At 35.4% G+C, this 15,424-nt stretch overlaps 1 protein-coding gene across 3 annotated transcripts in view; it reads right to left on the bottom strand.

Moving 5' to 3' along the window:
- JAKMIP2 (janus kinase and microtubule interacting protein 2) overlaps window positions 1-15,424 on the bottom strand; it is a 219,576-nt gene that overhangs the window by 11,532 nt on the left and 192,620 nt on the right. For 2 of the 3 annotated variants that reach the window (XM_051978937.1, XM_051978936.1), the window contains exons 17-21: window positions 14,437-14,505; window positions 13,463-13,540; window positions 10,143-10,346; window positions 4,970-5,035; window positions 823-893 (exon numbers count right to left, since the gene is read on the bottom strand). In XM_051978937.1, the coding sequence (XP_051834897.1) occupies window positions 843-893; window positions 4,970-5,035; window positions 10,143-10,346; window positions 13,463-13,540; window positions 14,437-14,505 (468 nt within the window). In that variant the 3' untranslated portion in view covers window positions 823-842. The remainder of the gene's footprint in view (window positions 1-822; window positions 894-4,969; window positions 5,036-10,142; window positions 10,347-13,462; window positions 13,541-14,436; window positions 14,506-15,424) is intronic. The other variant, XM_051978939.1, reaches the window with a different exon arrangement.

Here is a 15,424-nt window from a genome sequence, read left to right as displayed (position 1 = left end):
CTCAGAAGACATGTCAATGTGAAATTATGCCCCAGTTCTACTTCTCTATATTCCTAATTTGGAAAGTGGTAGCAAGGGTAAAAGAATAAGAAAACAGTTATAAGATCTATTCAGAGAATAGTGGAATTTGAAGGAACTGAGATACTATCAGGTCTTCTTATCTGAAAAGCAAAACCAGCTAGTTAGTTATGGTAGAAGACCTGAATAGGGAAATTGGCCATTAGAGATCAATTAAGTTGTCTGAGGTTCATAATGGTCATGACTTCTTGTCAAGGAACAGAAATACCTTTTTATCTATCTGACCTCTTAAAAAACCTATCCTGTGTTATTTTGTTTTTAAATAAAATGGGTTGATGTGGAGCTAGGGAGAAGAAGGAAGAAACAGAACTAAGAAACAACTGTTGGTACCCATATTAATATTGTTTCCTATTACCTTGTTTTTTGGATATTACTCAGTGGCTTTTTCTTCCAGTCTGAGGGAACAGGGCAGTGGTTCCCAACTTTTTGCTTTGTGAACCTCTTTCAAAAAACCCACAAAATGTGTTACAAGCCCCCAGGGTAACCAAGAATACTATCCATAATATTTTGCAATTATTTTCTGTGTACAGTACCATTAAAGATATTTTAGTGTGAAGCCTCATGAAGGGGCTCATGAATCACTTGATTGGATCCACTGTATGTTGGCAACCATTTTTTGTCACTTTCTTCTTATTGATTAAGAAGTGTGAAATTGAGTGCCAACTTTATAGCATTCAAATAGAGGTAAAGTTCTTAACCAATATCCCCTTAGAACCATATTTTGAGAACTAAATAACATCTTACCTTTAAGAGGCACCTTGACATCAAGGCCAAAGAATAAAGGCAAGAGAGAAGAACAAGAATAGGAACAGAAACTGTAGAAGAAAAAGAAGATTATGTAAATCCCACTTTTTGTCGCCTTTCACAAAGTGATACATCTCTCAAGACTCATTTACTATGCAGTCAGCACCTTTCCTTAAGGAGATATCTTCCCTTTCAACCTGAGAGTACAACTGTATTTTCATCTGCTACTTCAAGCAGGGAAATGAACAATGTGGAATTTTGAAAATTGGAAGTCTAATGTTTATTCAAATAGAACACAGAATATCAGAAGTGTCAGAACTTCAAAAATCATTTGCTCTTATTGAACATCCTGTTCATTTGACAGGTTAGAAAACTGAGAAGCCTAGAGAGAAAATAATTTGTAGAAAGTCACTGGGCTCAATAAATAGCAAAGTCAGGAATATAGCAAATAGCAAAACCCAGATTTTCCTAATCTGCCAGACCAGTTCTCTTTTCACTTTGTCATTGATTGGTGTTTATTTCTATTTTCTTTTTTAAACTTTTTTTATTTTAAATTAAAATTTCCATTTTTCTTTCTAAATTCTAAATTGCACACCAAGTAAGATGAACATTTCTATATAAGTATAAGATTGATATTTCTATATAATTTGTAGAAGAAAAAAATGTGAAATTGAATCTGTTTTATATAGAGCTTGCTTTTCTTTTAAATTATATACTATGTAGAGCATGGTGGCACTTCCCTTTATTTTCTTCTTCAGGGATGATAAATGCAGGTGGATTACTTGTGCATGGAAGTTCTGAGCTACAATGGGTTAAACTTAAAGGGTATCTGCACTAAGTCTGGCACCAGTATGGTGAATCCCCTGGGAACAGGGAGCCACCAGGCTACCTTAAGGAAGGAGCAAACTGACACAAGTTAGAAACAAGTAGGTCAAAGCTCCCATACCAGTTAAGCAGAAGGCTCAATGGCACATATAGCCTGGGAGAAATAGGAAAATCCAGTGTCAATAAGAAAAGTATATAATACTTTCATCATGTATTTCAAAGCTGTCCTATTTGTCTGTGATTCCTTCTCTCTATGTATGTCTCTCTCTGTTTCTGTCTCTGTCTGTCTGTCTCTCCCCCACTTCCTCTCCCTCTCTTTATGTTGTTTGTTGTAAGAGAAATTTTTCTGTACCTCTGTTATTCTCTACTCTAATTACTGGGGGAAAAACACCTGTAGCAAGCATGGATACATAGTTAGGCCAAATAAGCCAAGTATCCACTGTTCTTAAAAGTATATGGCTCATTCTGCATAGTTCCTTTCAATATCAGGAGGTATTATTTCTTATTTTTAGAGTAGGACCAAGAACTGGATTCTTAGAAATTATGTCAAAATTATCTCATCTAATCCTATTCATTGTATATGGAGATCTCTCTCTCTCTCTCTCTCTCTCTCTCTCTCTCTCTCTCTCTCTCTTTCTCTTTCTCTCTCTGTCTCTTTGTCTCTCTATCTCTGTCTCTGTCTCTCTCTCTGTCCTTCTCTCTTTCCCTTTTCCTCTCCCCTCTCCCTCTTCTTCTTTCCCTTTCTACCCCCATCACCCTCTTTCTCTCCTTTTTTCCTTCCCTCCCTCCCCTCTACTCCCCATCTATCCCATTTTCTCTGGCTGGACTGAAGAGCTCCTTAGAGGCTGGGACTATATTTTGCTTTTATATATTTTTATCTCGAACACTTGGTATACTTCCTGCAACATAGCAAGTGCTTAAAAAATGTAAGTTTACCTTGGCAAATAATCACTTAATTTTTATGGACCTCAGTTTCCATGTACAGAATGAAGTAGATCAACTAGATGGATTTTCAGGCCCCTTTGAACTCGAGATCAATGAACCTATGATTCTGTTTCAATTAATTAAGTGAAAAGCAAAATTTAGTTAGTTATGGTAGAAGGCCTAGTTAGGGAAATTGGCCTTTAGAGATGAATTAAGTTGTCTGAGGTTCACAATGGTCATGTCAATGGTCCTTGTCAAGGAACAGAAATATCTTTTTATCTATCTGACCTTCTTAAAAATCTATACTGTGTCATTTTATTTTTGAATAAAATGGCTTGATGTGGAGCTAGGGAGAAAAAGGAAGAGGCAGAACTGAGAAACAACTGTTGGTACCCATATTAATACTGTTTCCTATATACAACCCAATCACCTTGTTTTTTTGGACATTACTCAGTAGCTTTTTCTTCTAATCTAAGGGAGTTCAATATAGTAGGGCAGTGGTTCCCAACTTTTTGTTCTATGAACCCCTTTCAACAAAACCCACAAAATGTGTTACAAGCCCCCAGAGTAACCAAATATACTACCCATAATATTTTGTAATTATTTCCTGCTTACAGTGCCATTACTATTGTATTTTAGCTAAGGAGAAACATGGACTCTGTGGGTAGAAGGTGCTATGGAATAGAGCAATCAGCTTTTTTGTTGGGGCTCCTTCCTTCATGATTTTCTTAGGTCACTATTTTATGGTTATGGGAAAACCTATTTAATATGTTGCTTTTTGAGTACAGAGAGATAGACTCTTATGGAGCAATATGAGATGAGAGAAAATGACTCAACTGTGGGCGTTCTCTCTAGCCACCACATTGCCCATGGATTCCAGATATCTTAAGTTTGAACATGTGCAGGCAGAAAAGATGTGATAAGGCTCTGCTCCAATCATGCAAAGGGAAGAGAATGGGAATCTTTCCACCTTTCACTCTATCTATTCTATAAAAATCTTCAGCAGGAACTGCCTTTCACATGCAAAAAAAAAAAAAAAAAAAAAAAAAAGAAAGAAAAAAAAAGAAAGTTTGTGTGAATTGTGCATTGCTAATACCATTGCACCATATAATTTTGCATAGTTGAATTTTGAACATTCTGGAAAATGTTGGCAAATCAAGCTAAATATTTTATACAAATGACATACTTAGAAATATGTGTTTCTGAGTTTGCTGTACTAACAATCTTTATTATTATTAAGTGTAATAATAATAACTCACATTTCTATAGCACTTTGAAGTTGACAAAATGCTTTCTCCTTTTCTAAGACAGGAAATACAAGAATTATTCTCAATAGAGATTAGGGCAAGTGGGGCTAAGAGACTTCCCAGTTCATATAGGAAGTAAATATTGGGGTCAATCATACAATCAATAAAATTTTATTAATACCTTTTCTGTTCCAGGGATTGGACTTGGAACTAAGGATAATTCCTAAAATCCTAAGAGATTTTGTCTTTCATAGGGGGATACTATATATTTTTACTTTTATACCATTTGTATAGTGACTTTTACTTTTCAATGCATTTTCATATACTTTTGCTCATTCAGTTATAGTGAGAAGAAAGCTCTTACTTTTATTCCCCTTTTGTAGATGAAAAGACTTTGAGAAACTGGGGAATCAAGGCTTGCCTGAGGTCCCTTGGTCAGTGGAAAAGCCAGTATTAAAACATAAATCTCCTAAATTTCAGTCAGCACATGTGGTTTCCAATCTAGTGAACAATCTCATCTCTTTATGATCTTGTCTCCCCCATTCTTACCCTACATCACACAAATGCAGTATCAATTTTGGAAGGGCTAAGTCCCTGGTGTCAAAGTATTCTGTTGGCTGTTTGGTGCTTAGTAAAATGGATTCATTCTTTCAGACCACTAGGAAAGCACACAATTCACTACCTCTGAGCTCACTGCATTAATTGATTAATTAACTCTGTCTTAATGTGAAATAATAAACTTGCTTCTTGAATCATCTAACTCATGGATTCAAGGTTGGGGGGAAATGTTTTTATTATCAGCAACAGGAGTGGGATAGGAGAAAGGGAAGAACTGACCAAAAGGAGACCAAAATCATGGGATTCTGAAAAGCAAAATATATGCATACACATACATACATACAAAAATTAAAAATTTAATGGATTTTAGAGAGTGGGAAAACATAGGAAAAGGGAAGAACTGAGTAAGGAAACAGATGATGAAAAGTATGAATGGACACGGAAAAATCAAGATTACCAAAAAAACGATTATTCAAAGGCCACAGAATAACCTCCAAAATCATGAGAAATGAGAAACAAGATGGGATAGGGAATAAATGTTTGGATTGTTTAAATAAATCAGGGCCAGAGCTGCTACAGAAGTTAACACATACCTTTTCTTCTAAATCCTTTATTTGTCTTTTCTGGATATCAGTTTTGTCTTCTAAGTCTCGGATTCTCTGAAATCAAAGACAGCAATCTTAGCTCCAATGAATGATTTAACAACCCACTTATTAAAACAGTGCAATTCCTTCACACGTAGAATCATGGAGTGGGAAAGTGGTTCAAAGGACATGTCATCCAATCTGGAGCTGAATCTTGGGATCTTTTCACAACATTCTTGAAAAAATCATCCATCCTCTGCTTGAACACTTGAAGTGATGGGATAGCTCATGACCTCTGGGGGCATAGCAAAGCCCTTTTGGACAACTCCAATGATCAGGGAGCTCTTCTTTACATTCAGTGTAAATCTGTCTCTACAATCCTTACCTATTGCTCTTGATTCTGCCTTCTCAGACCAGCAAAACAAACATAGTCCATTTTCTATAGAACCACACTTAAAATAATTGAGGACAATAATCATGTTCCTCCCCCTCTTCCCCCACTTCATCTTCATCTTTTTTTCCCAGTGAAACATTCACAGTTCTTTCAAACAATCCTTTTTCTGGCTTGTACTCCAGTGTGTTTACCAGCTGATAACTGCTATTGGGCATGTCAGTTAGTCATAAAGTTATTATAAAACCACACTACTAACAGGTAGCAATTACTAGCAGTTATGGTTTCTCTACCTGGAAGGCACTTATTTGACGGGAAAAAATTACGGTAATTATTAATTATCAACAATTGGACTGAGTTGCCTCATATACATAGTGAATTCTCCATTCCTTAAGATATTCTGTTCACATATAGATGATATTATGAGATTATAAGATTCTGAGCTAGAAGGAACCTGGGAAGACATCATTTTTTACCCATTTGGAATATGAGTCTGAGGGAAATTAAATGACTTCATAGTCACTTACACATCAGAAAAGAAACACAAGCAGCAGTATTTGAAAACAGGTCCTTACCCACCAACTTCAGCATTCTTCTCCTTATGTCACAGTGTCTCTCAAATGTACAAGAAATTCTTGGTCAGATATGGGGCATACTGCATCTCTTCTAGCCCCAAGATCCTTGGAGAATACAGACAAGACCTTTCTTCCTTGCCATTTTGTGATTTTCTACATTAAGCACTAAAGTTAAAGCCTTGTAATCCTAGGATTGGGAATATATTTCAGAGTAAGCCTACAGGTAATAAGTGAAGCTGTGTGAATGGATAATCTTAGTTTTTAATATCTATGGTATTCATGAGTAATAAAAAATCTGCTCTAACAAGAATTCTTTACCTTGGGATTATGAATTTGTCTTTTAAAATATTTTGTTAACTATTTCAATAGAATTGACTTTCTTGGTAATCCTGTGTATTTAATTTTCTGTATTTAAGAATCTTATTTTCAGAAGAGATCCATAGACTTTCATAGACTGCCAAAGGGGGCGATGACACAAAAACAGTTAAGAGCTTCTGTTGTTACATTACATACTTACATGTACATATATGTATATGTATATATGTGTGTATATATACATATCCACAGATATACACATACAACTACCTATATATCCATATGTGTCATTTGGATTTTTTTTTCACTAATGAAGAAAGTCTTCCTCCTGGATTCTGAGTAGCTAAAATGTTACCCATTTGAGAAGTCCATTCTAGCTAGTATATTCTTCCTCCCCTGATGCAAGGGGATGTGAAAAACTCCTGCAGTACCTGGTCATTGAAGGAAGCTACCAAGGGTGAGAGATGAAATTGAAGCATTCTCTCCTACTATTTCTTCCTTTCAGTCTCTCCAAGAAAGTGTTTGTTGCTACTGTCATAATGGCATTATAATGTTTACAAAATGTTTTTCATGCAACAACCTTGCAAAGTGGGATTGTACCATTTCCAGTTTCCAGAGGAGATTATGTTTAATTCTAGAATCAACAGGGAACCCCCAAAAGTCTTTGAGCTGGAAAGTAGCATCATTAGATCTATGCTTTAGAAAGGTTTTTTGGTAACTGCATGAAGGATGAACTGCAGGAGCATTAAAACTAGTTAAGAGGCTTAAACAAAAGTCTAGGGAGAAGTGACCTAGACTAGAACTAAATTACAATTTGAGTTGTGTGGGGAAGGTGGGAAAGACTGTGTGTGAGAGAGAATGTATATGTTTGTATACATATACATTTTATATACATACATATCTATCAATCTATTCATCTATATTCACTATGGGCAGAACGTTCTGTTAGTACTGGGGGAAATGAAATCTTTGCCTCATGAAGTCTCTGCCCTCAAGCTTCAAGTCTAGTAGAAACATGTGGTATATACATACAAACAGGTAAGCTCTCATCTCACAAAGTATATAATATCCCATATAATTTTATCTTCTTATTTAGGAAAAAATACATCTGTAAATTGTGTGAGAGATATACAAAACAAAAAGATTTTATAAATCCTAATTCATGGAAGACCATCCTTATATATCTAAGGAATAGTCACTAACCTATGAGGGTCAAGCCAACCTTCCTATAAAAATGATTCACATTTCTGTGATTATTTAATATTAATGGATAATCTAATCCTTAAATACTTGGATTCCTGACCTCCTGACTGATGATAATTGAGTATCCTCTTAGCATCTGCTTAGTGTCTACTACTTTGTCATTACCCATAATCCCAGAAGAGTGAATGATTATAATGATTAATACCTTGTTAATAACATATTTTCTTGGGAATTCATGAAATTTTTAGTTGTTTTTTCCTTGGTCTTCCTCATTAAAGTAACACTCCTATATCTCACTATGGCATGGAACTGACCCTAGGTTCTCCAAAGCCCTACCAGATGAATGTAATTCTAGCATATTTTACCCAGTTGGATAGACCCAGTGATGAACCATGTATATATTACTGTAATTCCAGTTTAGATATTTGAGCTGAAGATAATTGGCAGATTGGTCATTGGGTGATACATTCTATGGCAATAACAATTCTCAAAGACTGTTCATTAAATGGTAGAGACTGTGAAATGGAAGAGGAGTACCCATGCCAGAAAATTTAACTTTGAAGTATTTATTGATTCAATTTCCTATCTTGTTTCACAGATATCTCAAATTTCTCTTCCTGGCCACAGATAAGAGAAAGTTCTAGCTCTGGTTTTCTGTCTGTCTATGTTTATCTCTGTTTCCCCTTTTCTCTGATCCCAGAGAGATTCTCAGAGAATTGGGTTTATCGGTGGATGAACTTTATAGGAGGAGAAAGAGAATACTCCCCACAGCCCTTTGGAAATCTCCAAACTTAATATGGTTGGAAAAAGAAGACAGTGAATTTTAAAGGTAATTTTATAATTGTTCACTGTATTTGGAGCTTAACTGGCAAAGAAAATGTTTAAATGAAGAGCAGCTTAGGATGTTTAGTCTCATTGAACCATATCATCTCTGAATTGGTGGATTCAAAGATAATCTAGTTGAAACATTATCTGAACAGTTGCAATCATACAAAAGTCATTGGTTTAGTCATTAGCTAAATGACAAGGCAAGTTGGTCACCTAGCTTCCTCTTGAAGATTGCCAGTGACAGGAAACTTGCTAAGGTCACCATTCCATCTGAAGACACTTCTAAAAGATGAAATGTTTTTCTTACATAATGCTGAAATTTTCCTTTCCATAACTTCTACTCATAGCTCCTAGTTCAGGAATCAAACAAAATGAAATCTAATCTATCTTCCATTTGATAGCTCTTCAGATAATAAAAGGACAGTTCTTTTACCTTCCTTAAGCCTTTTCTTCTCTAGGCATTTCCCCTCCCTTTCCCCCTCCCCCTATAGCTGCCCTAACTCCCATATAGGGTTTAGTCCTTCACCAACCTTTTTGTTATTGGACTGGGACACAGACTTGTGATTTCATCAGTACAGGAAACTTCTAGACGAGCACTCTTTCTACTAAAATAACTTAGCATCTTCTCTGCAACGTAGAAACTTCATTGCCTAGAATACTAAGAGCTTTAAGTAATTTGTCCAAGATTATAGAGCTATTACATTATTAGGACAGGATTTGAATCAAGATTTTTCTGGCTTTGAAGATAGCTCTCTAACCACTACATTAACCATGGCTGAAAGAAATGAAATGTTTAAGGAGAGGAGAGAAGATTGTTGGAGTTGGTATAATCACTTTCTTCAAATGTTTGAAAGACAACTGTTTAAGAGATGGATTAAGGCTTCTTTTGCTTCCACATGAAAGCTAAATGGAATTTTTAAAAGGGGATCTAAATAGAATATATTCCAAAAATTTTTTTAAGTGTACTGATTTCTTATTGAAATATAATAACAACAATAATGACTAGAATTTATATAGAGACTACTATATACTAGTCATTATTCTAAGCATTTTACAAATATTATCTCTTTTGATCATTATAAAAATCCTTCAAAGTAGGTGCTATTGTTATAGAAGAACTTGAAGCAAACAGAGTTAAGTAACTTGTCCAAAGTCACACAGCTAGTAAGTATCAAAGTTCAGCTTTGAACTCAGGTCTTTCTGATTCTATCTATGAACCATTTGTGCTGGTTATTCCAGAGTTCTCTATGTGCTTCTACAACTAGATGATGTAGTAGATAAAGCAATGGACCTGGAATAATGGACATCTAAGTCAAAATTCAGCCTCAGACATTTCCTAGCTGTGTGTAATGCTGGGCAAGTCACCTTGTCCCTGTCTGCCTCAGTTTCTTCATCTGTAAAATGGAAATAATATTAACACTTTCCTTCTGAAGTTATTGTGAGCTAATCAGCTGTGTGACCTTGGGTCAGTCAGTTAACCCCTACCACAATTTCCTTATCTGTAAAATTGGGATAAATAACCCTTTCCTCCCAAGATTGTTGTGTGGTTCAAATTGAAAAAGCTTTGCAAAAATTAAAAATGCTAGGTAAATGCTAGCTAATCTTATTGTTGCAGTCACCCTTCCATCCTCCAGCACTATGAGTCTCTCAGGCTTCAGGGGTCCTCAAACTTTTTAAATAGGGAGCCAGTTCACTGTCCCTCAGACTGTTGGAGGGCCAGACTATAATAAAAAGAAAAACTTTGTTTTGTGGGCCTTTAAATAAAGAAACTTGATAGCTCTGGGTGAGGGGGATAATCGTCCTCAGCTGCCACATCTGGCCTGCGGGCTGTAGTTTGAGAACCCCTGCTCCTAGTTCTTGTCTCCCTTACCTGGTGGGCTTGTTGTAGCAGTTCCATTCTCTCCTGAAGGATCTGACAGTCATATTCTCTGCTCTTTCTCAGCATCTGCCTCCGTAATTTTTCTACTGCTGTTCTTAATTCTTCTTGTTGCTTCTCACTTAATAATTCACCAAATTTGATCACAGTTTCTTGCTGCAAAGCATTATATAAAGTGGCTTCCAACTCCTGGATTCTCTGGTAACAGAAGGAGAAAAGATTGTTAAATTTTGAGGCTTTTGAACAGCATATTCTGGAGTCTCTGATGTCTAGCTCTGAGACAACTGATGTGAATTTGATATCTGTGAAATTCAATCCTTGGAGGAAGGATGAAGCATTCCTAAGCTTCAGAAGGAGAGAGGGGAACAAGTGAGGAGCTCCTATAGATCTCAGCTTTGACCTTAAATTAAAATGTAATTTTGTACTTTCTTTGTATTCATATATCCAGTGTGTGACACAAAGTAGGTACTTAATACTTGTTTATTTACTGATTGACTAGCAGATCTGAACCTGTATAGTGAGGATAACATAATATGGTATCTCAAAGAGAGTGCTATGTTTGGGGCACAGAACTTGGGCATGAATCCCAGCTCTGTCATGTATTAGCTGTTTGGCTTGGGGGATCCACTTCGCTTTTCTGAGCCCTGATTTCCTTATCTGTAAAGTGAAGAGTTTTTACTTGGTTTCTGAAATCCCCCTGCCCCAAATCCAAGGACTCTAGGCTTTATTCTTGATGTACATGACTTCACTAAACATGCTCAACTGTCTTTGGGAATGATCAAGGAATATTAAAAATTTCAGGGGTTCCCCCTTTAACTTGGGGATAGAAAGAGCAGATATAGGAAGGAAAAGGAAAAAAATCACCTACTTTAAAAAAATCAATTCTGTCCCATGATCTTCCCTTAATATTTTCTTCAGCCATGTGCCATTCAACCTGCCTCTCATACAAGCAAATTATTATTCATCATTTATACTTTATTCATGTTATATACATCTAAACATATTAGCAGTGCATGTTAATATATTAATATCTCACACATATTATTGTTGTTCAGTCATTTCAGTCATGTCTGACTCTTCATGGAGTGGTTTGTCATTTCCTTCTCCAACTCATTTTACAGATGAGGAAATTGAGGCAAATAAGGTTAAGTGACTTGTTCAGGAATACCCAGATAGTAAGCATCTGAAGTTGGATTGAACTCGGGTCTTCCTGACTCTAAGCCCAGAACTTCATCTGCTGTACCAAAGCTGTTCCTTTCACAAGTATTGAACTTCATAAAGTTCAACAGTGAACCATGGATCCATGGTGGGGGGGACTTGGGATTTTCAAAAGCAGTGCTAGTGAATACAAACTCTGGTTGTTCCTACCACTGTGGAAAGTAAAGACCTAGCAATTGAGGATACATTATCTTTTTCAGAGCACTAGTCTAACTAAATATGAGAGGAACTCATCACCAGAAGATTGATCACTTGTGATTGAATGTTTTTGAGCTATAGCATCTCTCTTTTCTTCTCTTCTTAGAATACCCAAGTTGACTTTAAAGCTCATCTTAAATCTCATTTGTCCTATTGGAGAACCTACCTTATCCTAGTGCCTTCCCCACAAAAAGTAACCTGCATGTATTTTGTATATACTTACATGTAATATGTATTTTCTTCCCCAGTAGAATATAAGGTCCAAAAGGTAATGGACTATTTAATTTTGTCTTTTTATCTCTATCATACAGCACAATACCTGGCATATAATTATTTAATAATGCTTTTTGTTGGACCTTTGATACTTCCAGAGCATTCTCTCTACAAGAGGCTGAAAAGCCTTTTGGCAAAGATCAAGGATTTGGCAAAGACCATTTGCATACCAATGAAGTAATAAACCTTCAAAGAAAATGTTTCACCTGTAAAGTGCAGAGAACATAATTTTCTCCCTAGGAATTATCTAATCTACCAAGGAGGAAGTTAATAAGAACTAGTAGCCAATGGAAAAAGGCTGGCCTTCTTCCTTCTGAGTTATCATGGGACCAAAGGAGTACAAAGAAAAAATGCAGAACTTAACATTTGGAATTAGGTATCAATTTGAGGAAGGGAGGAAGAGTAAGAAAAAAATTTCTCCATTTTAAATTATGATTATTAATATTGGGGAAATGGTCTATTCTCTGACACTGGCATCTCCTCATAATTGTTTTCTAATAGAATCTCAAACTCTTGAGAGTGTTGAAAAGCTATCATTTGATTTCACTATTTGTCCCACTGAATCCCTAGAGGCCATCCTATTCAACCCCTATTTCAGAGATAAGAAAATATATCCAGAGAAGTAGAATGACTTCCTAAACTCACATAGTAATTGGCAAAGCTGTGATTTAGACCCAGGACATAGGATCAAGGGACTTCAGAGGCCATCTAGTTCCCCCTCTTCCCCTCATTTTTACAGATGACCAGTGTAAGGCTGAGGAAGGTAGATGCCATGGCCATAGTTAGGGAGGAAGGAAGTATCAGAGGTAGGGATATTTTCTCATGTTTCCCACTTTTTCTATTATCAGTGTTTCTACAGAAATATCTTTTCACCTTATTAAACTCTTCCCTTCAGTCCTGTCCCATAATTCTATGTTAAAAGTAGTGTACGAAATATTTTTGAAGGAAGTCAGATTACAATTTAGATTTGAAAAATAGCATTCTGAGAGCTTTATGATACCATAAAGTATAATTTTAGAAAAAGGGATTTAGATTCGCAAAGCATCTTAGAAGTCATCTAATCATATTGGACCAAGTTACAATAATTTTAAGGCAGATAATGTCAAACTCAAATTGAAATGAGGACCACTAAAACCACACATAAGTATCCCTGTGGACCATGTATTGACTTAGAAAACTATATATTAACATTATCCATGTTTTATTGTATTTTAATTTAAGTATTTCTCAGTGACATTTTATTTTTATTCTTTTGCACTGGGGTTGTATACTGGACTCATGTTTGATACCCTTGGTTTAAGGAATTTGCTCAAGGTCATATGTCATACAGATTAATGATTATAATAAAATTTAATAATAAATAAATATTATAACACATAAATATAAATAAATATTATATAATAATAAATAATAAAAATTACAAAGCCAAGATTTGAACTCAAATGTTCTGTCTCTAGATCAAGTTCTCTTCCTAAACCAATACTGGTATTGCAAAAGTAGGATTGGGATTCACTGTTATGTAGAATAGATATGCTCATCTACATTCTATAGCAAAGAAATTGAATTTCTACTCTATTTTATGTAAGTAGAAAACCATAACATTTGTCTAGGTGATTTATACTCACCATATAAGCTTGGTCAAGTGCTTGCTTCCTATAATCTAGTTCTTCTTCCAGGTAACCTTTGATCTTGCAGAATTGTTCCTATAATGAAAGTCCATTTCGATAAGTTGGCAAACATAAGTTCCACATAGAGTCATTGGAAAGATGGGGAATATTTCCAAACATAGCAATAGAGAACCCAGCACACCCCCAAAATGCACAGAATGTCCCAAAGTATTACATAAATGATCAATACAAGTTCCTTTTCTAAATCCATAACTAGGAGGTCATCTTAAACTCTTACCTAAGGCTATGCACATGTTGTCTATAATAGCTAAAGGTTGTCATAAAGGGATTGTGAGGATCAATGAGAGGAGACTTAGAATAATAGAAACATGGAACATCAGAACTGGAAGGGAATTTAGAGCACAGAATGTTAAAAATAGAAGGAACTTTAGTGATCTTTAGTCTAGTGGTTCTTAAAGTTATTAGTATCAAAATCCCATTATACTCTTAAAAATGATTGAGGACCCTCCAAAGAATTTTTTGTTTATGTGGGTTATACCTATGGGTATTTACCATGTTAGAAATTAAAATGTCTTAATATTGTTATAAACTAGTTTTGACTTTGTGGACCCTCTTAAAATATTTTGGAGATTTGGGTTTTTGGGTCACACTGAGAATCACTGTTCTAATTCAAACCTTTCACTTTACAGATGAGAAAATTGCCTTAAAGATGTTAAAGCTTATGAGTGACAAAGTGAAATATGAACCTAGGTCATGTTATCTGAAAGGATGTTACTTAGGATAGTTATAGACCACTGAGTATTTGATTCTAAGGCAGATATACAACCGCCCCTTCTCAATACATAATGAAAAATGTTCAACCCATCACAAAGATCAGATGAAACTGGCCAAGGGCCAAGCAGCAATTCACTATCACTTGGCCATCTTTTTTGTTGTAGAATGAGCTGTATGAAAGACACCTTTGTACTTACCATGTCACTTTCTAGCTCCATCATCTTCTGATGTAATGCAGCCTCTGCCCCTTCGATCTGCTGGATCCACTATAAGGCAAATAGGTTAGAGATCTATGACTCACAGAACCATCTGATTTATTTCCTAAGCAATATGCTCATTCCTTTTCCATATCCCTCCCTTGTCTATCTGTCTCTGTCTTTCTGTCTCTGAACCAATTCAGGAAGTATAGACCATTTTTGATAATGGTATTAAAACCTTACATTATATAATGCAATGAGCTCCAAATAGATACATGAATTAAGAACAAAAGATCATAATATAAAAATATAGAGCAGAAGACAAAAAATATAGATTTAATTACTATAATTAGAGGCAGAACACTTAAGGGATAGAGCTGAACAAAGATAAAAATGGATCAATTAGAATAGAAAAGCTTTGCACAGATAAAAAGCAGAAGAGAAGCAGTTAATTGGAATAAATCTTTGCAGCAAATGTCTTTCGTGAAGTTCTCATATCTAAGATATATAAAGAAATGATAGACACATATAAGGAAAATGCATCCACATAATTGCTGATTCTCTGAGATGACTAAGATTTCAGGTATACAATGTATACCTGAATAGGACTCTGCTCTGAATATTCTGGCCATCTAGTTTCCACTCGAAGATGCCCAAGTAGTCTATGCTACTTCAGGGTAACTCTGTTAGTGAGTTTTTTCTTATACTCAACTATAATTTGCCTCTCTAGATTCTCTTTCCATTGCCTGTCTTTCTTCCCCTTCTCATTTTCTTTGAGTTTTCTGTCTCTGGGATCTAATTAAACAAATTATTTGTGAAAAACCTTCAAATATTTGAGAATGATAGTACCATGTTCTAGTTGAACCTTCTCTTTTCCAAATGAAACATCTTGAATACTTTCCACTTTTTATTATCAGTAAATGTTTGATTTTAGCATGGTTTTTTCAGCCACTATTCTGACTTGAAAGATTAACCTATGATTTATTTG

This window comes from Antechinus flavipes, chromosome 2 (genome assembly GCF_016432865.1).
Source record: "Antechinus flavipes isolate AdamAnt ecotype Samford, QLD, Australia chromosome 2, AdamAnt_v2, whole genome shotgun sequence".
Lineage (NCBI taxonomy): Eukaryota > Metazoa > Chordata > Mammalia > Dasyuromorphia > Dasyuridae > Antechinus > Antechinus flavipes.
The sequence above is the reverse complement of the archived record's forward strand: the minus strand, read 5'-3'. Positions and strand labels throughout refer to the sequence as shown.